Genomic DNA, 27,560 nt, shown 5'->3' on the forward strand with positions numbered 1-27,560 from the left:
TATCACTATTAATTCTTTACAGGAAAAGTTTATATTCATAAAAATATTAAAGCATTCTGTATTTTTAAAAAATAATTTATATGAACATATTCTCACAATTCTATAATGTTAAACACAAAGCATACAAAATAATTTCAAACATTGCCAGAATTTGAAAATAAAATAATCTTAAAAAATGCCATTATGTGCAATTATACATATAAGACAGAAATAGAACAGTTTTTAAACTTTTACCTTCATTTAACTTTTATAGAGAAAAATGAAATATAGGCACTACTAACTTAGCTGATTACCCAAAGAAATAAAATCACAGTGTCTGAATATTTTAACGTGCATTTTGAGTCAGGTAATTTGACACTAAAAACTGAGGAGCAAAAATATTTCTTCATTTAAATACATAAACTAAATATATATATAAGGGTGGCATTCCTTAGATGCTTCCTCAATGGTCTCTACAGTAAAAGATTTCATTATCTTCAACAAGGAAAAAGAGGGCAGCTGTTATTTTAAATCACCAAGCATTATAACTGGGTGAATATCACGATTTGTTTTCCACAGTAAATATTCCTCCTTGTAGGGACGCAAGGGTATCACAAAAGCACTAATATCATCTATTGTAGCTGCTTTATTTTCTGCAGTTCTCCAATTGCGTTCTCGTAATTTTCCCCTTGAGTGCATTACCAAATCTTGTGCTGCTGAAGTATACCTATGTAAAAATGGCATAATCAAAATAATATTAAAGTAGCTGCTTATATCAGTAGATGAAGAATTGTAAAATACAGTAAAACCTTCTTTAATGAGCACCTCTCTAAAAGGGAAACCTCTTGCTGTGGACACATAGCCAGAAGTATTAAAAATTATATATTAGGAAAGCTCTCAAAAATGGACACTCTAATATGGATGTAAATAATTTAACAGGTGTCCTTTTTGTATTTTTAACCTTCCTAAGTTGGGATACTTTCAAGGATGATTAACACAAGGAAGAATTTTTTGTTCATCAACGGGCACTTGCAATAAGAGCAAGTGAAGGTCAAGGTCATTGCAGTAATACTAATTAGACTTGTGATAACCATGATTTCTAATGGAGAAAGTGGTATATAATATGTCATTAATATGATCACCACTAATGGCTGTTTATAAACTTACACTGGGGCCCCTGACTTCTGATAACATCGACAACCGATATTCTTAATAACCAATGGCTTTCCGATATAGCTGGAATGATGAATGGGCAGAAATTTTCAGAAGCATGGCGCATGGAACATCACTCGTATGATTGTTCTCAACCAATTAGTGTCTTTGTTATTGTTCAATACAACATTCTTGCATGTTACAGTACTCTGGAAAGTTTCTTTATCTTCTGTTTGATGAGCTTGTTCAGTGAGTACGCAGAGTATATTTTTGTTAATTTTACGCAATTACAGTAATTTCACATTGTGATTATTTTTGAATTTATTAATTAAATAAATTGAAATTAAATAACCATGGCTCCTAAAGTGCAAGTTAAGAATAAACTTTCAATTAAAGTGAAGCAGGAAATGATAAAAAAACATGAAGGAGTAAAAATTAGTTCATTAGTACACAAGTATGGTTTTACTCAATTGACTGTTTCTACAATAGTTAAACAAACGGATATCCTAAAGAGTGTTAAAGTTAGTGATAATTCACATCGGTGCACAAGGGAAGAGACTATTGTGGAAATGGAAAGGCTTTTGTTAATATAGATTAGGGAAAAGCAGATGAAGGGTGACACAGTGCCTAGACAATTTATCTGTGAATGTGCTAAGGAGATCTATGATGATCTGAAACTTAAGGCTCCATCAATCAATGGCAGTGCTGTGCACTTTGAAGACTTTAAAGCCAGCAGAGGCGGGTTCGAACACTTGAAAAGCAGCTGAGGCCTTTAAAATTGAATTCCAAGAGTTTGTTGATCAGGAGGGTTATCTTCCCCAGAAAGTTTTTAATGTTGAGAAAACCAGCCTTTTCTGGAAGCGAATGTCCAGGAGAACATACATCACTAAGGATGAGGCTAGTTTACCTGGGCATAAGCCTATGAAAGATAGGCTCACTCTTTTGTTGGGTGCCAATGCCTCTGGAGATTTTAAGCTGAAGCCTTTGCTGGTGTATCACTTTAACAGCCCCAGAATATTTAAACAAAAAAAAAAGTCAACAAAGGCATGCTGGGAGTGTTTTGGTACAGTAACAAGATATGTCTTTAGTGAATGGGTGCTTGAAGTTTTCTGTCCTTCAGCGAAAAGTTATCTTGAGAAAAATAAACTTCCTGTAAAGGCTCCTGCTGGATAATGCACCGAACCATGATACCAACCTTGTTCCATCTCTTAAGGAACAATATAACTTTGTTCAAGTCAAATTTTTTCCATCCAATGCCATTCCTCTTCTTCAACCAATGGACCAGCAAGTGATTGCAAAATAATATATACAAAAAATATATACCAAGAAAATGTTTGCAAGTTGCTTTGCAGCAACCACTAGTGAAAATACTGTCACCTCAAAGATTTTTGGAGGTCGAAGTTCAACATCCTGGACTGATAAGTGCTTGGAATAATGTTTCCACCAGGTGCTTATATTCAGCCTGGATAAACATCTGGCCTTTAATCATCTATAACTTTGTCGGATTTGATAAATGATATTGTCACTCTTGGTAAATCAATGAGTCTGGAGGTTGACAAAGAGGATTTGGAGGACCTTACTGACGCTCATGGGTGTGAGCTAACAACAGAGGAGCTACAAGAGTTGGAGAAAATTACGGAGAGTGACACTGGAGAGGAAGAGGAAGAAGAAGAGTTGAAGGCTGTCATTTCTAGTTGGGAGCATTTAAGAGAAGTGGTAAAAAAAAAACACCCCAACACCGAAAACATCGAACTCATGATGAGCAATATGGAAGATGAAGTTATTTCTTACTTCAGGAAGCTACAAAAAACTCGTTATTATTGTTATTATTTGGTTTTTAGGGGCATTAGCAACTAAGGCCATATTGCTCGAGGGATATGCAGTGGTCATTCCGTGACCTTTCTGCATCCTCCGTATTTGGTGGTCACGGGCTTGAACTCCAGTCTAATCAAGAAGCATGTGCTATGCACTGCTGCTCCTGCCCACCTGGCTACGGAGGCATCCAAAAAACTCTTAAAAAAACAGTCCACTCTGGACAGTTTCTTTGCCAGTAGCAGCAAAAGACAAAAGCCTGAAAAGACACCTGACGCCTGATCTAGTACCACCACCACCACTACACCACCAGCACCACTGATTTCATCAGCACTACACTTATATCTAAGATAAATGCTAATTTATTGTTTGTTTTTTATTTTAAGATATTTTATAACTATTTATTAAATAGTCTTTATAAAACACTCATTTTTAATATAAAAATCAAGTATAACATGCAAGAAATACCTATTTTATGTGCTGTTGGAGTTGCCTGTCAAATAGAATGAATTACAGGAAATCAATGCATTATTGGTTTCAACTTACAATATTTTTAATGTACAGTGGGTTTTGTGGAACAAATTACCATTGGATGTTGGGGCACCACTGTATTTGGGCTGCTCAATGCAGTTCTGCTGTTGAACATCGCTTAACAAGGCAATAAAATTGGCCAAAATGAAAAATGTTTTCAAAATTAAAAAAATAAATAAATAAATAAAACTACCAACGGGACTGCATAGATAATACTGACCAGCAGTCCATCTGCAAAACTCCTTTACAAAGCTAAAATATTATTGTGCGATTCAAGTACCTGAATCCATATCTAAAACCACTTGCAGGTGATAGAGGATATCTTCCGTGTTTTTTTTTAAAAAAACTGAAAAACTGTTCTCTGCAGTAGATGGAAGCAAAGTCGCAGAACTGTAATCATAGCAGAATTTGCCAACTCTAAGAAGAGACGGAATGGGTGCTTTGGTACAACGATTTAAAGTCTGCACCACTGTTTTGTGCAAATTTTGAACACTGTTTAAAAAGAAGCAACCAAGTCGACTTACAGTTATGCAATGGTATGAAAAATTCATAAAGGATGCATATTTGTACTATCATCTTGACAGAGGCAATGGTTGAACAAAAGTCAGAGCACAGTTGAGCTAGCTCAAGGAAGTTTTACACAAAGCACAAGGCAATGTGACATGCCAATTGTGAATTTAACATGTCACAGCAAACAGTATGTAACATGGTATATCGTTATCTGAAATAAAACCACATAAGCTGCAGCTTGTAAAGAAGCTGCTAATCTATGAAATAACAAGAGGATGGAAAGGATGGAATTTTGTTGGTAAATTTCTCCACAATTACAATTTTGAAATTATGCAACCATCTACTGCAGCATGCACATTTTCTGATTGGTGAATAAACACTTGATGATATCCTCTATCGCTTGGAAGTGGTATCAGATTTGTATCATGCATATACACTGAGTGATCACTGAATTATGACTACCTACCTAATACTTCGTAGGTCCTCCTTTTGCCGTCAGTACAGCAGCTATCTGATGTAGCATTGATTTAACAAGATGTCGGAAGTGTTTGGGAGGTATGGCCAACCAATCTGTGTAATGTAGTCAGCAATGCAGGTATGGAGGTGATTGGTGTATCAAGTGCTCTATGGGATTGATATTGGTGGAGTTCAGAGGCCAATCGATATGCAGAAAGCCAGAACTGTGTTCCTCAAACCATTCCTGCACAACAAGTGCCTGATAGCTAGGAGCACTGTCATCTTGGAAGACGCCATCGCCATTTGGAAAAAGTGTAACATAACAGGGTGTACACAGTCAGCAAGCAGTTGACGATAGCGGAGACTAGTGATACATTGTTCCACGTGCACCAGGGCTCCAAGGTCCTGCCAGTGAAACACGGCCCACACCATACAACTGCATCCACCGGCTTGCACTTCATTTTTGATACCATGCATGATGGATCAAGAGCCTCATGTTGTTGATGGCCATCAACAACATCCATACACGACCATCCATGGCGTGGAGTAAATAACATGACTCATCCGACCAGCACACCTTCCAGTCTTCTATCGTCTGCTGGTATAGCCCGTACATGCGAGCGTGCGACACATGGTCATGCCAGATATTGTTCCGGGTTGGCCCATGTTGTATTGGATAGTCAACTCTTCAACAGTGCTGCGCCTATTCGCCTGTACGAGTTGTCGGACCTGGAGCTCATCTCTAATATCAGCCTTTCGCTGACTTTTGCAGTTTTGCCGTCGGGTCATTGTTTCACCATTTTGACACCAGTCCTGGTACATGTTGCCTACGGCGGCTCTCGAAACCCCACCATTTCAGCTGTTTGGGAAATTGAGGCACTAGCTCATCAAGCACCCACAATCTGTCCTTTATCAAAGTCCGATAAACCCTTGCTTTTACCCATCATGCTCTGAATTTTACTACCTACTGAACCATTGACACCTTATCTATGCTACGTAGGTCAACTAACTGTGATGATGCAAAAGCTAATCCCAAGGGCAACATTTGTTTGGGGGTTTTCTCCTTACATCCTCTATCAAACACCTTAGTAGCACTGGTTATTTACAGTTCGGCCCAGCAGAAAGAAATCTTGATGAACAATTCCCTCATTGTCGAAGAAAATAATCAACGTGATCTTGATGATTGACCTGACCTACCTTGCCTTTTTTAGATATGGAGATGGACATTTTCACTGGGAAGACTTACAGCTTGGTTTTTGAATGCAACCAAGGATCACTGTTTCATCTAAGATGTGTTAATTTAACTGTGATGATATGCACTGTTATTTTTAATAACTCAAAGCTATAGAAATCACTCTCAAGTGGAATACATCCATTACAGGTTGTACAGGGAAAATGAGAGTAGGTATGTGTTATAGGCCTAATGAATCTGATGAGTACAATGAGCAATTGTGCAGAGAAACAGAGTGGGCCAGTAAATCAGAATGTCTTATAATGAGGATTTTAACTTTCCAGATATTGACTGGAACATGTGGGTTGGTCACTCACACACTAGCAACTTTTCTGGATTTACTGGATGACTATTTCTACAGCAACATGTTCGAGAGGCAACCAGAGGGAGTAATACCCTTGATCTGATTATCGGCAGTGATTATTTTCATGCATTAAGAATTTGCAGATAAAGGAACCAATGGGCGACAGTGATCACAATGTAATGATGTGGGAGTTATTTAAACATATAACTACCATCAAGGGTAAAGGGAAGGGCTGTTGCTTTTGCATAGGTAACTACAGTGGTCTTGAACAGTTTTTAAATTCTATACAGTGGGATCAACTGATGATGTTACCAACGGCGAATTCTAAATAGGAAGCATTCAGGGATTTAATCTTAAAGGCTACTAGCCTTTTCATACTAACTAAGGAATGCTGTTCAAGATTTAGGCCTAAATGGATGTCAGATGAATTAATGAGGCTCGCTGTTGTTGTTGTGGTGGTGGTGGTGTTTTCTGGTGCAAGGGCAACTTAGGCCATATTGCACCTCCAAAATCAATGGAATTTACATATAGGAACTGCTTGTACAGCAGTTAGAAACAGTCATACTTTTGAATTTTTTTAAATAGAGAAAGAATTCAGAGAGATTTGCTTCTTTACCTATGATGCTATCGAGAGACAGAGGTTGTTGCAGATCTGAGATGAAACTAAAAGCCATTCGTCGGATGTTGTTAAACAAGCTACATTCCAGGAGTATATGTTTTACTGTAAGTGGTTGTGAGCAGTGCACACACTGAGGAGGATCATTCCCTGTAAGTATATATAGATGGGTGAGGTGAGTGTGACCTATTCAGATTCTGGCTAAGATTACTTCTTCTTTTCTATTTTTACAAAGGATAGAAGTCCATAATTGTGGGTCGGGTTTTATTTGAAATAGCTTGTTATTTGTTTGCATTTTTCACAGAAGTGTCCATTGTTCCATGCATGTTCTCAGTATTTTGTGTCTATAATCAGGATATGGGACTAGATCATTTGTTGAGGCTATATTGGAAGGATGCTTTGCAGCATTATCTGCACATTCATTTCCTGGAATACCACTGTGGCCAGGGATCCAAGAAAAGATAACAGTTTGTTGATGCTCATGAAGCTGCATCAGCTTATGTCTTATGAGTTTTAATAAAGGACTGTTAGATGAGGAAGTGCCTTTCAAAGCTAAAATAGCACTTTGTGAATCAGTCTATATTATACTTTTATTTATTGACAGCAGTAAGATATTTTTCAGAGCAATCTTAATGGCATGAAGCTCAGCAGTATAACTGCTACATTCGGCTGGAAGTGAAAACAAGACAGTTGAAGTGAGGCTCACTGCAGAGAAGAAAAATGCATGGGATGCATATAAATTATCAGGCGAAACAAAAGCCTATGGCAGATATAAGCTAGTCTGTAATCAAGTCACAAAGGAGGTTAGGCAGGTGAAGGCAGATTATGAGAAATTTTTGCAAACGATGCAAAGAAAAACAGCAGAGTTCTTTACTTACGTAACCTCCAAAAAGAAAGGGATGAATCAGATTGGTCCACTTAATACAGATGGGTTGACCATTGATGATCATGCTCAAGTAGAAGATAAATTGAATGAGTATTTTGCATCTACATTCACACGAGGAGTTATTCAAGGAGGGGAATGCCATAAGTTTATCAAACTCCAACAGGAAGCTAAGTGATTTTGTAATAACTGACAGCAACGTGGAGGATAAATTGTTGAGGTTAAATATAAGGAAGGAACCTGGGGTGGATGGGATCTATCCAGTTGTATTAAAGGAGGCAACAAAGGAAGTAAGCAAACCCTTAGCCGTAATTATGAGAGCTTCCTTGGACCCCCATGGACTGGAGGTGTACAAATGTATCCCCAATTCACAAAGGGGGTTAAAAAGGGGACACACAAGTAACTATAGACCTGTTAGTTTAACTTGTGTTTCGGGGAAAATAATAGAGTCACACGTTAAAGAAGCATTGCAGGATCATCTAGACAAGACTGAAGTAATAATTAAGACACACAGCATGGATTTGTTAAAGGGAGGTCTTGTCTGACCAATTTGATTGGATACTATGATGTGGTCACAAAGGAATTGGATGCAAAAAATTAATTTTGATATCATATACTTGGATTTCAGGAAAGCTTTTTTTGATACTGTTGCACATGGAAGGCTGTACAAATTAGAGCAATATGGCATTAAGGGCAAGTTGCTACAATGGATAAAGGGATGGTTGAGTGGGAGATGACAGAGAGTGGTAATCAATGAACACTGCTCTTTGTGGACTAATGTTATTAGTAGAGTTCACCACGGTTCGGTGCTGGGCCCATTGTTGTTTTGTGTATTCATCAATGATATTGATGAGGGTATATTAGGCTTAATGTCCAAGTTTGCAGATGATACAAAGGTTGGCAGGGTTGTCAATGACAGTAAAGATAGTATGCTACTGCAAATAGATCTAGATAAGTTGGGGCAAATGGGCTGAGAAGTGGCAACTGAAGTTTAACATTGACATATGCAAAGTACTGCATATGGTAGCAGTAACCTAAGAGAAATGTACCAACTGTGTTGCACTACACTCAGGAAGTGTAGAGTGAAAAAGACCTGGGGGTAATTGTGCAGTCAGATATGAAGTTTGCTGAGCAGGCCACAGAGTCTTGTCAATGATATATAGGAATTTTGCTAGCAGGGACAAGGAGGTGATTATTCCATTGTACAAGGCAATGGTCAGGCCACACCTTGAATTACAGGTCTGGAGGTCTCATTTTAGGAAGGATGTAGAGTTGCTAGAATGAGTACAAAGAAGGGTAGCAAGATTGGGGAGGGGAATGAAGCAGTGCTCGTTCCAAGATAGACTTATGTTCTGCAAATTGCAGTGCCTGGAGATTAGGCCCATGCGAGGTGATCTGGTTGAGGTGTATAAGGCCTTGAACAGGTTAAGAACCTGAGGTGGCATAGATTCAAACTGAGGAAAGTCAGTTGTAGAATAGATGTGCGGAAATTTGCCTTTAGCCAGCAGGTAGTTGATTGCTGGAACAGACTTCCCTCTCTTGTTGTGGAAGTTGATAGTTTAAATAAATTTAAGGCTGAGCTGGATAAGCATTTGGAGTGAATAGCTGAGTGAAATGGGAGGGTTTTTTTTGGCTGATGCTGTATAAGCTTGATTTCTTGCATTGTATGCCTCTGCTAATGCTAGTCTCTAGAGCAAAATTGTCTGGCACACTCCCCACCATCTCCTTCAATCCATGCATGGTACTAAGTGCTATAAATTTATAAAATTAGATAACTTTCATGTTTGGTGTTTCAATTGAAAAAAAAAAAAAAAAAAACTTTCTCCCACCCATAATTTAATGCTAGTAACAGAATAACAGATTTTGTTACTAGCCCATCCCATAAATGCATCTCACTTAGCAAATGAATGTCTTGGTGACTGAAAAGCCAAAATGTAAGCAATCAGTTGCCTGAAGATAGCACTGTAATCATATCATGATTGGACTAGTTGAAGAGATTCCATACCAAATAATAGGAGAGACTAATTAAGGTGGCTCCTAATCAACTTTTTCTACAGCAAAGTTGAAATTGCATTTCTCCAATGGGAGGGCTTTCCTGTTTGAGCTTCCTTCTCAAAAAAATATGGTCCTATGAATCCAAAAAAATTTTCAGCATAGATGACAGCTGTGTAACTAACAAGTGTGTAAATTTGCTCAACTTAATTTTCAAGAACTAAAATTGCATTGTTTATACTGTTAAGTAATGTTTTTTTTTATAAAATTACGTCAAGTTGTCCAAACGAACTTGCAAAATAGAAAGTACTAGTTTAAAATGCTGCACCAAGTATGGGTAAAACATAAATGTTTGGCATTATAAAGTTATTTTGAATTTTTTTATATTTAAAAAAAAATTCTCTAGCAATTTTATTGTTTTATTAACTATTTTGCAGCATAGAGTGGAACAGAAAGTAAAATAAAATGATGGGTTGTAGTCAAAGCTGGTTTAATGCTGAATACATACAATAAACAGTAAAACAAATACATACAGTAACCAGTAATACAAAAAGCTTTTGGGCTTTATCATCAGTTAACTGTTGGACTGAAAGTTTTAGGAACGTAGAACTTAAGAGCGTGTGATGGCAGTCATGCGCAGTGAACTGTGTGATGCAACAACTAATCGTTGGAAGTTAAAGTCTGTGGGTTGTGACGTATGGGAACGTTGCAACATTTGTCAGTCATGAGAATGGTTGCTTTGATAATAGGATGAACACAACATCCTTTGTTTCTGATGACAGAAGTATTAGAGCACGTGATGTGCAGCGATTCCAACCAGGTGCAGTGTCGGTAATGGTGGGACCGATCGACAACCATGACATCGCAGCACGGTTAATGTCGTGTCGGGTTGACCAGACGTGCTTAGCAATGGCCGAGTGTTCTATGTCCACTAAGTGAATGGCTCTTTCGTGTTCTGAAATATGTTTGTCGAGTCTTCTGCCAGTTTCCCCGACATAGCAGCTGGTGCAGTCACAGCAAGAAATGCGGTAGATTAGCCCACTCTGTAATAAGGTGGGAATGGGTGTTTTCACTTTGAAGATGAGGGACTGCAACTTCCTGCCTGGGAGTTGTACGGACCTTATCCCATGAGATTTTAGGACCCCAGAAACCCGCTGTGAAAGGTTTGGATAGTATGGAATAAAGGCTGCAAAATAGTTAATAAAATAATGAATCCAGAGTGCATAGGCCTTTTTACTTATGTCTCTAGCAATACTATCAAACAAAAACTAATCCTGTGATAAGTTACCTGTATTTATACCGTTGAACATCATTTGCTGGAAAGTGATCAAGAGACTTCTGAACAACCTCTCCTACTTTCTCATTAGGTGTAACATCCCAAAGTCCATCAGTTCCCATTACAAGGACATCACTATCAGTTAATTCTTCAGCAGTTAAGTCAAACACACACACACCTGAAAGGAAAAGTAAAAAATTAAAAATCTTCATCATTTTACAAAACACACTGATATGCATGTGGTGCTACCTGAAAGTGAAAATGTAATTAAAAAAAGATAACAATAGTAGTGGCACATGATGCAAAAAAGCAAGGTTAAACAGTATCAGCCAACAAAATAAAAAAAATAAATAAATTCCGATTTTGGAAGAGTCCATTGCCCTGTGGGGCCATGAGTGATGTGGATGGTCTGCATGGATTGCCACTTGACCTGGACCGTTGAGAGATGCCGCTAGACGTACCAGAGGTAGCAAGGTGTGCCAATTCAACATGCCCTAGAGCATGATTGAACAGTTTCTTGTTGACATGACGGATTCATAGCTTCGTGCCGTTTTCGGCAGATGCGCACCCCCCCCCCAAAAAAAAAAACAAAAAAACCCTATTATAATTAGACTACACGAATAATTAAATTCATCTGCAGTGCTGCAGTGTCTTATGTTTGTTAACTGCGTGTCGATTTGTCTGTTTGCTGGACGAAAAACCCCAGTTCCTGGGGGAAAATCTTACTATTTACGCCTGAGACCGACTAACTCAGCCACGGAGTGAAAAAAGCCCATTAAAGTTCTCGCGTCATCGACGGGATTCGAACCCGGGCCTTTTCAACCCGGTGTGGGGAGGACGGTGACAATACCTGCAAGGCTTTAGGGGAGAAATTTCTATCAGCATGGCCCACACTTGTAGATAGAAGGAATTTGTTTTGTAGAGACGGGATACACTTGAAGAAAGGTGGTGCAAAGGTTTTTGCCGGTATTATTGAGGATACCTTAAAGGTTCAGGGAAACTGCTAATTAGGGGGGGATGTGGGTAATATTGACACGCGTTTATCTGATAATATTGGTCAGAGTAACTCTTGCACATACCTTAAGAGTTCTTATCTGTTACCCCCATCTGGACGTATTATCTAGATGTTCTGGGGCAGAAACGTTTCACGTGGGCGGGTAGCTAATGCCAGAGAAGAGAGCCTAAAAAACTTCAAGGGTTGTGTTAGTGTAGTTAAATATACCAGAACAGTAAGTCTTAATTGTTTATATAGTAATGTTAGAAGTGTCGTCAATAAAATGAGCGAATTCGAACTGCTGGTTAAAACAAGTAACGCGGACACAATAGGGCTTACAGAGACGTAGTGCCACCCTGAAATTGTGGATGATGAGTTTCAGTACGGCTTGTATAATGTATTTAGGAAGGAAAGGGTAGATAGAAGGGGTGATGGGGTAATGCTTCTTATCAGAAGCAGCCTGAGTGTGACGATAGCTTTCCCGGATTCAGACGTTTCACATGCTAGTATAGAATCGGTATGGTGTGAGATAGTTGGAAACAAAGGTATAATGCGAGTAGGAGTAATCTACAGATCAAGTGATTGTAAAGATTATGACGAAAGCCTCTACATGCAAATGGAATGGGCAAGTAAGCGTCAATGCCTTATTATGGGTGATTTCAATTTGCCTCTAATTGATTGGACTAAATGGGAAGGAAACTCGACATGGGAAAAAAATTTTAAATCAACTAGATGACTGTTATTTGTATCAACATATCAGGGAAAGCACTAGAGAAAAGAATATCCTAGACCTCATCATCACCCATTAATCAGATGACATAACAGGGCTGACAGTAGAGGTACCAGTAGCAGGAAGTGATCACGGAGTTCTACGGTGGATGATGACGAGAGAGGTAGCAGAAGTAAAAGGCAAAGGAATGGGTTTTAATTTCAGAAAAGGAAATTACGATGCCTTAAGGTACTACATGACCTCTATTAACTGGGTAGATATCGCGCAGAGAATGAATACAATTGAACTGTGGTACGCTTTTAAAACATTAATCACAGATGCCTTGAATGCGTATATACCATTAAAAAAATACTCCACGAGAAGGGTTCCAAGATGGATGAATAGTGAAGTTGCCACATTACTTGAGCAGAAAAAGGTGGCATGGAAAGGTTACAGAGCAATAAAAAGTACCGAAGCCTATAACAGCTACAAGATGTTCTGTAATAGACCCACAGAAAAGGTTCGACTGGGAAAGGCAGTTTATGAGAAATCACTAGCAAACAGAACAAAGAGCGGGGGGGGGGGGGGTTAGGGAATTCTTCACATATATAAATGCCAAGAAGAGCCGGACAAACCAGATCGGATCTTTATTTAAGCGAAAGGGGATAGTATTATATATACCAGCTGACGTTTCAGATTAATTCAACAGTTATTTTGCATCGATATTTACAAATGAAAAACCTTTTGTGGCAATGGGAAATTGTAGCGGCGAATTTGAAAAATATGCAATTAATGATATTGAAATTTCGCAAGATTATTTAATGAAAAAACTTTTTCGAACCTACAGGCCAGTAATGCTCCAGGAGTTGATGGAATATACCCTATAATCTTAGGGAGGCGGCAAGTGAGTGCATTGAACCATTGAGGCTAATTATGCGAGCATCACTAGACTCTGGGGAGATTCCCTTGGATTGGAAAAGTGCCAATGTATCTCCCATACCTAAGGATGGCTCTAAGAGTGAAGTGGGAAATTATCGACCTGTCAGTCTGACTTCAGTGGTAGGGAAAATCATGGAGGCAATGATCAAGGGTGGAATTCAGGATCATTTGGATCGAATTGAAATTTTCAAGGATACTCAGCACGTTTTTGTAAACGGAAAATCATGTTTAACAAATCTGGTTCGCTATTTCGAAAGGGTCACTCACGAGCTGGATTTAGGGAATAATTTCGACATTGTTTATTTAGATTTCAGCAAAGCTTTTGACTCAGTCCCACATGAGCGGTTGCTTTGTAAGCTGGAACAGGTTGGAATCACTGGGAAAATCCTTAGATGGATAGCAGGAGAGCTTCAGGGCAGGATGCAGAGGGTTGTGATAAATGGCTATTCCTCAGAACGCCATACTAAATGAACGTCTCGTGCATATCCGTTTCTGTAGTCCCAATGGGACAGCAGAAGTATCCTACAGACTGCACGACCCCAGTTCCAATAGTATTACGCATTCGCCTTTGCCAGAAACAAGTTGCAACACCTCCTCGAATAAGACCCACACTACTGATAATAATGTCTGGCAGTGTACAGCACCTTGCTTTTCTAATCGCAAGGGTTGCGGTACCGATTTTCGTAGCACATCCAACAGAGATTTGAATAGGCTGGCCAAATATAATATTACAGCTGTTCCTACACGAGAGAAAATCTTTGTCTCCAGATTAGGCCCTGCAACGCAGCCCAGTAACATTAAAGACATGTAAAACTGAGTTTGGATTAACAGTGGAAATTAAACAATTAAAGACGAGGCATCCTGCTTACGCCTTTAATTGGGCACGTGTTGTCACGTGCCCAATGGGACAGTCCTCGTTGCTACTGAATTTTCAGGACTGGCCGGCAGGGTCACTGGTCAAACCATACAGGAATAGATAGATGATAAGAACAAAAAGCAATTCTGAAACGTCAGAGTAGCAACCAAATCAATAAAGAGTTCTTCATCAAATCCTCCTCATTCTCTGAGACAGGGGACTGGTAGCCTGCGGTGTTTTTTCCAGAACGTTCGAAGCATTTCCAAGCAGCTGGTTGTTTGTTGGAACAAATTTCCATCTGCTGTTGTGGAAGAAGAATCCATTTCAAACTTACTAAGAAAGACACGGCTAACAACCATCACAATTACCAAAGAAAACCTCATGAAGCCATAAATGAACTTCCTAATAGAGTAACTGTTGGTCCTGATAACTTCCCTCGTTTCACGGCAAAAATCAGCAGCTTTATATATATTATTGAGGTGTTGCATCACACTTTCGATCAAATCATTCAAAAAGGTACTCTCCCCTGTATATGGAACAGCTACATAGTCAGGCCCATTCCCAAAATAAAGAAACCAAAAAAACGCCAAAGACTATAGACCCATAGCCATAAGTTGCACCATCTTGAAAATTTTTGAGAAGACCCTTCTCTCAGCGCTCACCCAACACTGCTTCGGGGATCGTCCTCTGCACCTACACTCCGTCTTATCTGGAAGATCAACCGTCACAAATCTCCTTAAGACCCTTTTCCGGATGCAGAAAGCTCTCAACATTAAGGAACAGCTCGATATTATCTTCCTCGTCATATCGGCAACTTTTGACAATATCTCGATAAACGGCTCTGGAACAAAATTTATCTTTCTACTTCAAAATACAAGGCAATCTCCTGAAGATTTTATGTAGCATTCAAGGAAAGACGTCTCATAATCTGTAATAACGATTTTATTGCCCATTACTCCATTTCTCAGGGAGTGCCACAGGGAGGCGTTCTCTCCTCACTGTTATTTGCTGCAGCTCTGGAACCATTTTTTGCATCCCATAAAGACAACTTTATTACATATGCCGATGACCTGAAATTTTTCGTCAAATCTAAAGATCGACAACAAGTTAAGCAAACAAATCAACAAGCCAGTAAAACAATAAATGTACTGGGGCATTACCTCGATTGTATTGGACTACGTTTAAACCCAAGAAAATCGGCCCAGATGACAATTACAAAGAAAAAGAGCAGGAACAATATCTCTATGCTGGTAAGCGGATGAGAAGTTCCAAAAGTTAAATCGCACCTTGACCTTGGCCAAAATGGGATGAGGGACTAACATTCTTCGAGCACTTTGATTACATCAAAACTAAAACATAAGCAGCGCTCTGGGCTGCCAAACAGGAGTCAATCGGCATTAGAAACCCAGATCTTGTTAAAAAAGTATATCTTGAAATGTTTACTTCCCATCCCACTGTATGCGTCACAGATTTGGTCCTCTGCCCTACCGAGCAACCTGAAAGCGTTCCTTAGTATTGAATACTGGATCTTGAGATGGCTGAACAGGATCTCGAACCACCCATTTACTATCTCTAGAACCATCCTACTTTCCAAGCTCAGCATTCCTCCCTGGAAACAGACAATCAACACAAGAAACATTTTCACGTTAGCCCAAATGCTAACAGGAAGATTAGAGGCTCCCAGTATTGACGGCTTGTTTCACTCTCATCGAGAAGCCACCAGAATTGCTGAAACAAGACATCCTCTTGAAAGCAACTTAAAAAAACATGGAGAGCCGCTTTTTTTCCAGCAAAACACAATAGAACTCTTCAATCAACTAAGAACTGAACCGGAAAAGCTCTGTAACGAAAAAGCGTACAGATTGCAAGTCTTTGCTGACTCCTAAAACTAGTGCACAGCCACTCGGCTCAAAAAACTATATATTCTCGGTATTCTAGATGCCAACCTAAGATGATGTCAAAATTTTAAATATTCTAAGATGCTCAAAGATGCCAAAAATGTAAATATTCTATTATAAAATTACAGTTACTCATGTATTCCTAAATTCTGTATTCAACCTTTCAGGGTGAACGTCCCATGAACTTTGTAACCTTTTGCTCACGGGTCCGCTTCACACCTTGTAATGTACCTCTCGCCTTTCTAGCCAATGGCTGTCACAGGGGGGGGGGTGTCTCTTCAACAGAGAAATAAATTGATAATAATAATAATAACAATGACGCAACAGTAGAAGCAACACTTTTACTTGCTTCAATTATCATATTTAGGTATCGCAATTATAAAGTAACTGAAATTTTAATTTTATATTGTAATTAACAGCAAACTGGGATTGGAACCCAAAGTCCAACGGGTATGCATCAGTATAAAGTACATTGGTGCATATTGACCCGCAATCACTATGGATAGTGGTCGGTATAAGAAAGCACGTGAATCGGCCGATGAGCGTATAAAGCCGTGCTGCAAAGAAGAAACACGCCTTTTCGTGTTCAGGATCGTTTTGAAAGACCGATCCTGAATACATCATTTACACCTATATATTGATATTACACGAGTACTACATTTCTTTAAGACATTTAGAGAAAAACTTTGCTACCAACTGCGAAATTTTCGCAACAGGTACAGCTAGCTGTAGCCATTGTGTACGATAGGCTTAACCGATATATATATATATATATATATATATATATATATATATATATATATATATAGTTATTCTTTTTGTATTATCATTCTATTGTGGTTTATTCCATCTTTGTTCATTTTCTTAATTACAGGTATTTTCTACACATAGGTATTATAGTTAATACATTACTGGTCTTTAAGCTAGCCTAATCTCGGTTATCTTAATTTCCCATGGCCTATACATTCAGGATTTTTCAACTTGTTACGTATTGCTAAAAAAATCATTTCAATTATTGATGAAAAACTGTAGCAATACTATTTTAAAACAATACGATATAATATTAAACATATTTATACGTTTTTGTATTACATCTTTATACATTTTTGTATTACATCACATGGACGTCAATCCCCTACTTCATCGGGGGCTTTGAGCGGATTGACGGTCCATTCGATGTAATGCATTTCTTACTTACCCGTTTCTGTTTGCATCTATCACAGCTTTGCTATTTTATCCAATTACTAAATTCTAAGTTTCTATTTTTAATTTTTTGGTCCCATGTTTATCTTAATTGTTATTAGTTAAATCAGTATTATTTATTATAAATTTATTATGAACCAAATTAATTCCCCATAATTTCTACAGCAACTGTGATAGAATGCACAAAGCCCAACGGGTAAGTTTATTTAATATATTGCAATAACATTACTTACTTGATGTGTTTCAATGGAGGTCGTAGAGTCGAAGAGTCGAAAAAGGGAAGTTTCCCGCCCTTAACTTGTTTTAAGGATGGCTATTTTTATTGCGCAGTCGCATTGACAGTAACACACTGATTTTAGTGAGGTCATTCCAAAAAAAAAAAAAAAAACAATATTGGAATGACCTTACTAAAATCAGTGTAAAAGGGAACTGCATTCTAATGGGAGGCAAAGCGTATATACAATGCAGGGGTATAGCTATGGGATCCAGCAGTTCTTGCGCCATGGCTAACCTCTATCTGCACTATTATGAAAGTAACATTACGGACGATATAAAATTCTATAGATATATAGATGACGTAATTGTGTTCAACCATGACAACTTTATAAACGTAGCAAAGAACAATTACCCAGCAGACCTTAAAATTGAATGTACAAATATATACAAATCACTATGATAAAAGAGACCATTTTAATTTCGAAACAAAATGTTTATATTTACCTTTTCTTTCCACAGATAGATCTCCCTCGGATCTCGTCTTCTGACACTGCGCCCGTACTGATGTCGTCTTCTGACACTGCGCCACCTCGGATGTTTCCTTCTGACACAATACAATTTTCCTCATTAGCACGCCGATTTTTTTTTTTTTTTTTAACTAAAAGTGTCAATAACATGAGAACAAATTTTTTTTGATTACATCAATTTTGCTTGGGAAACAGATATGGAAAAACAAAAAAAAAAATGAAGGTTTATAATAACAGATTACTTTCCAGTACAACAGCAAATAAAACAGCGAAATATTTTCTGGATCCAACTCTTCCCTTTTTTCTTTCCTTTTGCCTCTATACCTGTGGGAGGAAAAGAAATAAATATTAGATAAAGGTTACCGTAATGAAACTTATTTAATAGTACACTGCGGGCTCAAGCCCCAAGTGAACACGTAATTAGAGGAAAAATTACATCATTCAATTCAAAGAATTAGAAATGCAATATGGATGAGATTAGTGAATTAAAGACCAACGAAAAACAAATTCGTTTGTCCTCAAGAAACTACCTCAAAATAACAACCTCGCACATATACTGAACTTGCTTATTGGGAGAATCGGAATTGAACGAGCAATGAGATTTCACCTTGGAGCTCATTTGTCCATTTCTTGCCTAAGGAAGTTCTATTTAGGTCGATGGAGAGGCTGTTCATATTTTCTCTCATTTTTTCCAGCCAACCGGAGAGCGACGGTGGCGCAAATCACCACCGACTTCAACGAGAGAGGTGCCAGAAACGTCTCCACCAACACCATCAGGCGATCACTAGCCGCAATAGGTAATGGGAGCTGCCAAGCCACCAGAGTTTCATTGGTAACACCACGACACAGGACTCAAATGGGGGTAAGAACTTCGGCACTGGAACTTGGATGATTGGAGATGGGTCTCCTGGTCCGATGAGTCCCGTTTCGTTATTTCGAACAGACGGGACGGTGCGTATTGTCTGCGCGGCTAGCACAGTGGTATCGTCACCGTCCTCCCCACGCCAAGCCCGGCAAAAGTTCGAATCCCGTCGATGATGCGGGAACTTTAATGGGCTTTATTCACTCCGCGGCTGAGTTAGTCGGTCTCAGGCGTAAATAGTAAGATTTTCCCCCAGAAACGTGGGTTTTTCGTCCAGCAAACAGAAAAATCGACCACAGAACACATGCAATTAACAAACATAAGACACAGCACGGCAGATGAATTTAATTATTCGTGTGTCCTAAATTAAAATAGGTTTTTTTTTTTTGGGAGGGTGCGTATCTGGCGGAAACCGCACGAAACAATGAACCCGTCATGTCAACAAGGGAACTGTTCAATCATGGTCTGGGGCGTGTTCAACTGGCACACCTTGCTACCTCTGGTACGTTTAGCCGCATCTCTGAACGGTCCAGGTCAAGTGGCCATCCATTAAGACCATCCAGATCACTCATGGACCCACAGGGCAAAGAACGCTTCCAAAAGACGCATAGATATTGCTAGAATAGTTATGCCATAGTAGTTGGAAACCCGTATTCCTCATATTTTACTCATTTTCGTCTTCTTAATTTGAAATCGATTTCATAGACGTATGAGAAAATGCGAGTATTCAGTTCCTATGAACTAATAGCCAAAAAAAGAAAGTAATACACACACACACACACACACACACACACACACACACACACACACAACACTTGGTTAAGTATTATTGTTTGGATTTTGGGATATCAAAATTAATTTTTTTTTAATTAACTGATTTTAGCTCAATAAGAAAGGGGAGCGGCCTTCGTTAACCACTAATTTCCTCGGTGTTTTTTTTTTTTTTTTTTTTTATGTGACCCCCCAAACACGAGAGGTATTAGAACCTATAGTTCTTAGTACCGTGCTTTGGTTGGAGGTTGAGAAGACGAAAGAAGATATTTGTTAACAATGGACTTGAACTTCTGTAGACTGTAATTTTCAGGAAATACGTGTGAAGGAAGGTTGTTCCAGAAAACGGCAGTTGAATGAATAAATGAGGAAGATGAAAAGTTGGTTCTGTGGGTTTGAAGTTGGACAGTAAATGGATGTTGGCTGGTGACGGCTCGTGTTCGGACTGTTTTGAAAGAGAGAGCGGGAATTATAGAAGCCAATTCAGAAGAACAGTGCCCATGGAAGTATCTGTAGAAGAGGCATGCAGCAGAAACAGTGCGTCTATGAGAAAGCGAGTGGAGAGACTCTGTTAGAGATGAATCATTAATTAACCTAACTGCCCTCTTCTGAATGGAATCATGAAGCCTGAGAGAGGTTTTGGGGGCACCACCCCCAGATGTGGAAACAATATTCCATGGCAGGGCGGATTCGCGATTTCTACAGAGTGAGCAGCTGTTTGGAAGAAAAGTAACGCCGAAAGCGAAAGAGAAAACCAAGTTTTTTAGATGCAGAGGAAGCAATATTTGTAATGTGCTTGTGCCAAGAGAGATTAGAAGTCAGACTAATCCCCAAAAGAGATATATCATTTTGCCTAGAAATCGAAGTGTCACTAAACATAAGCATAGGATCAGAAGAATAGTTTTTGCGAGATATAAGACAAGACTGAGTTTTGAAGGGTTGAAATCAACTAAGTTGTCTTTGCCCCACTGGAGAATTACCTGAAGATCGGCATGTAAGGAATTGGTAGCAGATTTTCGAGAAGTTGTAGCTGATTGAGCAGGACATGGTTTCTCAAAATGGAAAGTGGAATGCAATGTGCTATCATCGGCAAAACTATGGATAGGATTTCCTGTCAATGGAAGAAGGTCATTAATATACAAGAGGAAAAGAGTGGGGGAAAGAACTGAACCTTGGGGGACACCGGAATTAGTGGAGAAGTTAGAAGACAGAGAGATATCTACCATCACCCTCAGTGAGCGATCACAAAGAAAACTGGATAAACAATTACTAAAAACAGTTGGAAAATCATAAGATGGAAGCTTGTTTGGAAGACCTTTATGTCATACACGATCAAAAGCCTTGGAGATGTCAAGAGCAACTACTTGTGATTCTCCGAACCTTTCCATTGAATTAGTCCATAAATGGGTAACATAAGCCAGAATATCACCAGTGGATCGACACTGACGGAATCCATACTGGCGATAGTTGATCAGACGGAAGGTTTCTAGGTAGTTTAAGAGTTGGCGGTTAATTGATTTCTCCATTACTTTAGAAAGAGTAGAAGTAATTGCAATGGGACGATAATTGGATGGGAGGGATTTGTCACCCTTTTTAGGAACTGGCTGTATTTGAGCAAATTTCCAAGAAAAAGGAAAAACACCTTTGGAATAAGAAAGTGAAAAAAGGCGGCAAAGAATAGGAGTAAGTTCAGGAGCACAGGTTTTGAGAACAAGTGGAGAAATACCATCGGGACCTGGAGCTTTCTTAGCATCAAGATTCATCAAAATCCTTCTGATATCCTTTTGACGGAAGACCACAGGAGGCATTGAATGGACCGTGTTGGGAATGGTGGGAGGTGTTTTACCAAGTTCATTAATACATGAGCTGGAAGAAAAATGGAATGCTAGCAGGTCAGCTTTATCTTTGGCTGAAGTGACAACAGAACCATCTGGTTTGGACAGAGGTGGGAGCAGAGATGGGCAAAAGTTGCGGCCAATAGCTTTGGCAAGAGATCAGAATGCTCGGCTACCGTTAGGGTAAGAAGCAAGTTATCTACTCTTAGCCTGTTCAAACTCTAGTTTTGACTGATTAATAACTACTTTACAATTGTTGCGAGCTTTGGTGTTGGCAAAAAATGAAACTGAAGAATTAGAAACAAGCCAATTAGCATTAGCATTAGTAGAGGCATTTGATGCAAGAAAGCAAGCTTATGCAGCATCAGCCAAAAAAAAAAAAAAAAAAAAAACCCACTTCCACTTCATCCCTCTCTTCGTTCAAAATACCTGTCCAGCTGAGCCTTAAACTTATTTAGGCTATCAACCTCCACCACAAGGGATGGAAGTCTGTTCCATCAACCAACCACCCGCTGGCTAAAGGCAAATTTCCGCACGTACGATAAGCAACATTCTTCTCTTGGACAGCCTTAGCACATTTATTGGAAAACCAAGGTATAGATAAAGGACGAGATTTTAAAGTGGAGTGAGGGATAAAAGATTCCATTCCTGCAATAATAATTTCGCTGACACGATCTGAGCAAACGTTGACATCACAAGTTTTGAAACAGTAATTCGACCATGGAAAAGAAGAAAAGAAGTCTCACAGGTCATCCCATTTTGCATTCTTGTACTGCCAAACAACACGAGGTTGGGAATAGCCATGAGATAAAGGTTCCATTCGAAAAGAGACAATCACCAAGTTGTGATCTGAGGTGCCTAAAGGACCTCTCACTTCGACCGTGTACTTAGAAGGGTTGTTTATGCGAAAAAGATCAAGCGTATTGGCTGTATGATTAGGACTGTCCGGTATTCTAGTAGGTAACTGAACAATCTGTGCTAGGCCATTAGTAATTGCAAAAGCCTCAGCAAGCATCTCGACCTGCTCGGTCGGTGTGACTAGAAAAGGGAAGCCAGCTGGAGTTGTGAACATTAAAATCATCAAGGCAAATTACCTCACTGTTAGGAAAGTTGGACTGGAGAAAGTCAACTTGCAAAGAGAGAAAGTCAAAGAACTCCAACTGATTAGTGGAGTTGAGAGAACGGTAGAGACAACAGATGAATTTGACACAATAAGGTAGAGAGATTTTAAGCCAGAGAAGATCAAAGAGAGGAGATTCCAAATTGCCGAGTCTCTGACAGGGAATATCAGAACGGACATATGTACAAGTACCACCTTTGAGGCGAAAGGAATCATACAGAGAATAATTTGGGCATCTGAGATGAGCAGTAGTTGAATCAACCGATAACTGAGATTCTGTCAGAAAAGGTACATGGGGTTTGGCAGACTGCAAGTGGAAATGGACATCGTTGAGATTAGAATTGTATATTTGTGAAATTTATTTCACAAATATACAATATTTATTTCACAAATATACAATCATTTGTGAAATGAATTCAACAGATTTTATTTGAATTAAAAACAAAATATACACAACCGCTGTATGTAATATTCGGACAGCTGTAGAGCGATTTGGGTTGCTTCCAGTGATACTACAACTGTTCTGTTTCTCCCCCCCCCCCTTCTTTATGAGATAAACGGTTTGCGTTCGTTCACACGTCCACCGCTGATAGTTTTAGACTAAACCGACCAGGACGGATTAAAAGAGATAAGGCTCTATAATTGAAGAAAAAAAAAAAAAAAAAACAAGTTGATTTAATGGCACGGTAAGCAATGATACTGAAGTCTAATTTAATATCAAGTAACTTCAAAGGGGGGTTTATGGGTATTAACGTAATGTCCTTGTAACTCCATATTTTTAAAATAAAAATTTAAACATACGAGTCATGTGCCGAAAACAACCGATAAACGTAAAAGAATAAATTTAAACAAAATGACCCGAAGGAGGACGGGAAGAAGCATACTGCCTAAGGGACGGAAAGACGAAGGAGAGCAGGGGAGCCTGATATAACAGTACATATAAAGTGCAGATGGGCTGGTCATACCGCAAGATGTAATAACGAAGGAAGGAAGACCGACAGATGGAGCGATGAAATCCAGAACACTGCAGAAGGACAAAGGATGGCAGTAAGGCAGCAAAAGGTGCATCAAACGTCCAGCAGTGATCTTAGCACTGCTGAAAAGAGAGAAGTCAAGAATGCCCAGTCACTTTTACGTTTATATCTTTCAAGTGTTTCTCGAATCCGTCTTTACATTTAAAGAAACTTCTAACCTCCCCAACAGTAGGAGGGAGTTTATTCCAACAGTCAATCACTCTTTGACTGAAGAAAAATTACTGAACGCCCGATCCTTGATTATCCTTAAATATGCTCCCGTCGTTAGTTTAATCGATCCTTGAAAATCCCGTTCAGGTGTCACGTTTCGAAGCTGAGGGCATAGTGTTCAGGGCAACTAGCAAGTATTAAATGCTAAAAATAAATCTTAAACCGTCCCATGCATGAAACCCCCTGTAAGATCCCAATCTTACAAGTCTCGTACAAATAAACTTTCTGTCTTTGCAATTAAATTATACAAAACAGATAGGGTAAGCTAATTGCTTGTTCATCTAAAGGTCCCAACGGATGTTTCTCTAAAGTAGAGCGCAAATTAACGCTGTCAGTGGGAGAAGTTGGGATTAAGAACTGAAGAGTGACAGTGGGAGGGAGACACGTCTGTTTCCTGACATTGTAATGTAGCTCTATACTCAGATGACGACCGACAGAATAAGTTGAGGAAGGATTAAAGACACCGTCTCCGAATTGTTTCTTAAAAGTCGTAAGTGTAGTGAATTAAGCAAATGCAAAAGGATGAAGGGAGAGAAGAGTTTAGAAACGACTACCGAAGGAAAACTCCTCTGCCGAAAATTTTCTGTACTTCAGGTAATAAAAGAGCCGTGAATCTGGTAATGGCAGGTACCTTAAGTTTCGGGTTGGAACAAAGAAACCGACCCTGAAATGCGTTTCCAAACTGATGGCCGGCGAATTCTGGCAATAACGCGAACCAAAACGATTAAAAAGAAGTGATCGTCACAGAAAGTCGCAAAGGGAAGCCGCCCCGCAACCGACGCTTGTACTTCTGGGGAAGGGTGGCCAGGCCATACAGGACACGCCGTACACAAAGATGGAGACGTGAGCAAATTAGAAAAGAGAAAATGAAAATGATCGTTCAAGAAAAAGGAGGGAGAGGTAGAACAAAAACGAGAAACGCGAGGAGAGGTGGAGATGCGGAAAATAAATTTTGGAGTGGGGTTGATGGAGGAAATTAAAGGAAAGGGTTTTGTAAAACAAGTTATGCAGGAGTGCTGGTTTTGAGGGGATAGTGGGGGGAAGTGAGACAGTTGCAAAAAGTAGAGAAAGCAGTTTTAATGGATGGCCAGAGGAATGTTTTGGAAGCAGGAGCCCCGTCTGAATGAGAGAACCAGTGGAAAGATGCAGGTCATAGTTTACCCGACTTCCCGAAACGAAGAATCCAAGAGCATCTCGAGATGAACCTCCGGCTGTTCAGTAAGCCAAGACCAAGGAATGCAGTTGAGTAGCGAAAAAACCGGGGACGGAGTATAACCAACTGGAGGCGTAAGAAAGAAAAGGGCAAGAAAAGCAAGTCACTAAATATTGACTGTGTGGAGTAGTTAAAATACGAATACGACTGACAGAGTTAATCTCATCTAGGGATAGCTTTGAGTTAGGCAGTGTTGTACACAATTCATTGGAATTAGTTAAGCAGTGTTGTATACAATTAATTGAAGTTAGGCAGCGTTGTACACATTCTATGACTCAAAGGCATGGTAAGAACAAAAGTTTAGGAATGCCTAGAGCACTGAAGGAAATCTAAGTTAGAGGTAGGTTATATATGTTTAGATTTAATATTTAGGACTAAGGAGAAGATATACAATTACATATATATTTATCACGAACATACTCTATATACATATACACTGCCCTGCCATTAATATCCGGACACCCGGCTTTAGACAAAAAAAGAGCTTTTATTGTGTCATTTAATATTTTGTGCTGAAGCCTTTTGCTTTTATGACGGCCTTCAATGTTCGCCGCATACCCTTGACCAGCTTTTTTTAAATATCACGTGATATGTTCCTCCACTCGGCCTTTAACGCAGCCACCAGTTCGGCCATGTTAAACGGCAAGACCGATTAACATGGTGTATGGAGCTCGATTCCTGGACTGGAGAGCAGTGGAAAACAGACCCAATGACAGACAAGTGGTGGTTCGCACTCTATCAGTCTGATATAGTGCGATAGATATACTTTCGTCCTGATTGTATCTTCCCAACGATGAAGTTTGGTGGAGGCAGTCTCGTGGTATCGGGCTGCTTTCATGGTTTGGTGTGGGCCTATTATTCGTTATCGACAAAACGATGAATGCTGTACCAGGACATCCTAACCATTCATGCACTTCCAACATTATGGCAATACTTCGGGGAGGGCCCATACCTGTATCAGCAAGGCAACGCGCCATGCCCTACTGTTTGGGTCGTAACAGTGGTTTGAGGTTATGGGTGTGGAAAAGTAGGATTGGCCACCCCAAAATTGTGATCTGAACCCTACAAGCATCTTTCGGATGTACTGGATCATCGGGTACGTGCACGACAAGATCGCCCAAAGAACAAGGCCGAACTCCATTAGCCTCCACCATACCCTAGGCCGAAGCCTATGCATGGTTTTGGTCTTCATGGGAATAATGTTACTAATCTTTTTGAAATTCAAATTAATATTAATTTAAAACAAACTCAACACAAAATTTTAACTAAACATAATTTGGCCACTTAGCCTCTCATCAGAAAGATCAATCTGAAAATTAACTTCCATTAATCTGAATTATGAGAGTTGACATGCCTGCCACGGGGAGGTGGACCTCTACTATCCAGCCGAATTCTTAACCGCCTTTTAAAAACCGTGGCAACATACTTATTAAGATAAGCGAACAATCTCTTATCCACGAACATGACCCACAAGCTATTTCTCTCCAGAATTCCAATAGACAGTTTCAATCCATGTCTATAGGCACTATAGTTGCTACATTCAGGCATAATATGCAAAGATGTTTCTAAGCTTCCACTTTGGCAAGTACCACTTTCAACCAGCCCCAACTGATTCAATCTCATTGCGAGTCCGTGTCCAGTCAACAGAAACATAGCATTTAGCCCAAACTGTAACCAGTACCTTTTCTTTAAATCTACAACATTTACTCTTGGGATAAAATCATATGTCTGCCTACCCTTTTCTGTCGCGTCCCAACTCTCCTGCCATTTAACTACTATTTCCTCTAATATTCTTTTCTTTTCCGCTTTAACATCTAGTTTTGAATATTGTTTATTCCCGTCACGGCAGGAAGTTATCCCCATGTAAGTTTTCTTAATGTTTCTTTTTGTTAATTAGAGCAAGCCCGACATTAAAACCATTGACTGGACAGGGACTCTACCAGAGACCACTCGCAAGGCCTCTGAGGAGACAGTTCGACATGCTCGAGTAATACCTAACAGAGCAAACCTCTGTGCCTGAATCAAATATTTTTGTATTACTACTGTTGACACTCTATGTACCCAAGCTCCGGAAGCGTACGTAACTATTGGCAAAAACAAGCAATCGAACAAGAAATTCAATGCCTTGCCTTTAATTCCCCAGTCAACACGCACTACCATCCGGAGCTTGGCATACAATGTTCTAATCTTACCTTTAAATATCTGGCATGCTCCGTAAAAAATAATCTTTCTTCAATTTTTAATCCTAAGTATTTTGTCACTCTTACAAATCGAACTGCATCACCCAGAAGCCTCACTGTGGGGGCACGGTTCATACTTAACCTGCCTTTGAGTAGCATTTGTACGGTTTTCTCACTTGAAATTTGCAACTTATTTTCTTGACCAATTTTCTAATTGTCTCAAGGCCTCTTCTGCCTTACTTTCTATTTGA

General features: G+C 39.3%; 1 protein-coding gene across 1 annotated transcript; it reads right to left on the bottom strand.

Annotated features, from left to right (window-relative positions):
• Positions 1–425: 425 nt before the first annotated feature.
• Positions 426–26,283, bottom strand: LOC150086809 (protein phosphatase 1H-like). Its single transcript, XM_090372277.1, has 3 exons — positions 26,196–26,283; positions 10,755–10,920; positions 426–706 (listed from the first exon to the last, which is right to left on the bottom strand). Exons 1-3 carry the CDS (start codon positions 26,281–26,283, stop codon positions 502–504), a joined length of 459 nt encoding a protein of 152 aa, XP_090228403.1. The 3' UTR covers positions 426–501.
• Positions 26,284–27,560: the final 1,277 nt, after the last annotated feature.

This window comes from Mastigoproctus giganteus, chromosome 4 (assembly GCF_048544385.1).
Source record: "Mastigoproctus giganteus isolate SK-2022 chromosome 4, ASM4854438v1, whole genome shotgun sequence".
In the NCBI taxonomy this organism is placed as follows: Eukaryota; Metazoa; Arthropoda; class Arachnida; order Uropygi; family Thelyphonidae; genus Mastigoproctus; species Mastigoproctus giganteus.

Bases quoted from the DNA above. Each gene is read 5' to 3' on its own strand.
- LOC150086809 (XM_090372277.1), bottom strand. From the start codon at position 26,283: ATGGTGGAGGCTAATGGAGTTCGGCCTTGTTCTTTGGGCGATCTTGTC. The intron at 10,921-26,195 runs GTAGGGTTCAGA...TTTTCCTTTCAG, and splicing joins AGTACATCCGAAAGATGCTT to GTGTGTGTGTGTTTGACTTA. The intron at 707-10,754 runs GTAACTTATCAC...ATTTTTACATAG, and splicing joins GTTCAACGGTATAAATACAG to GTATACTTCAGCAGCACAAG.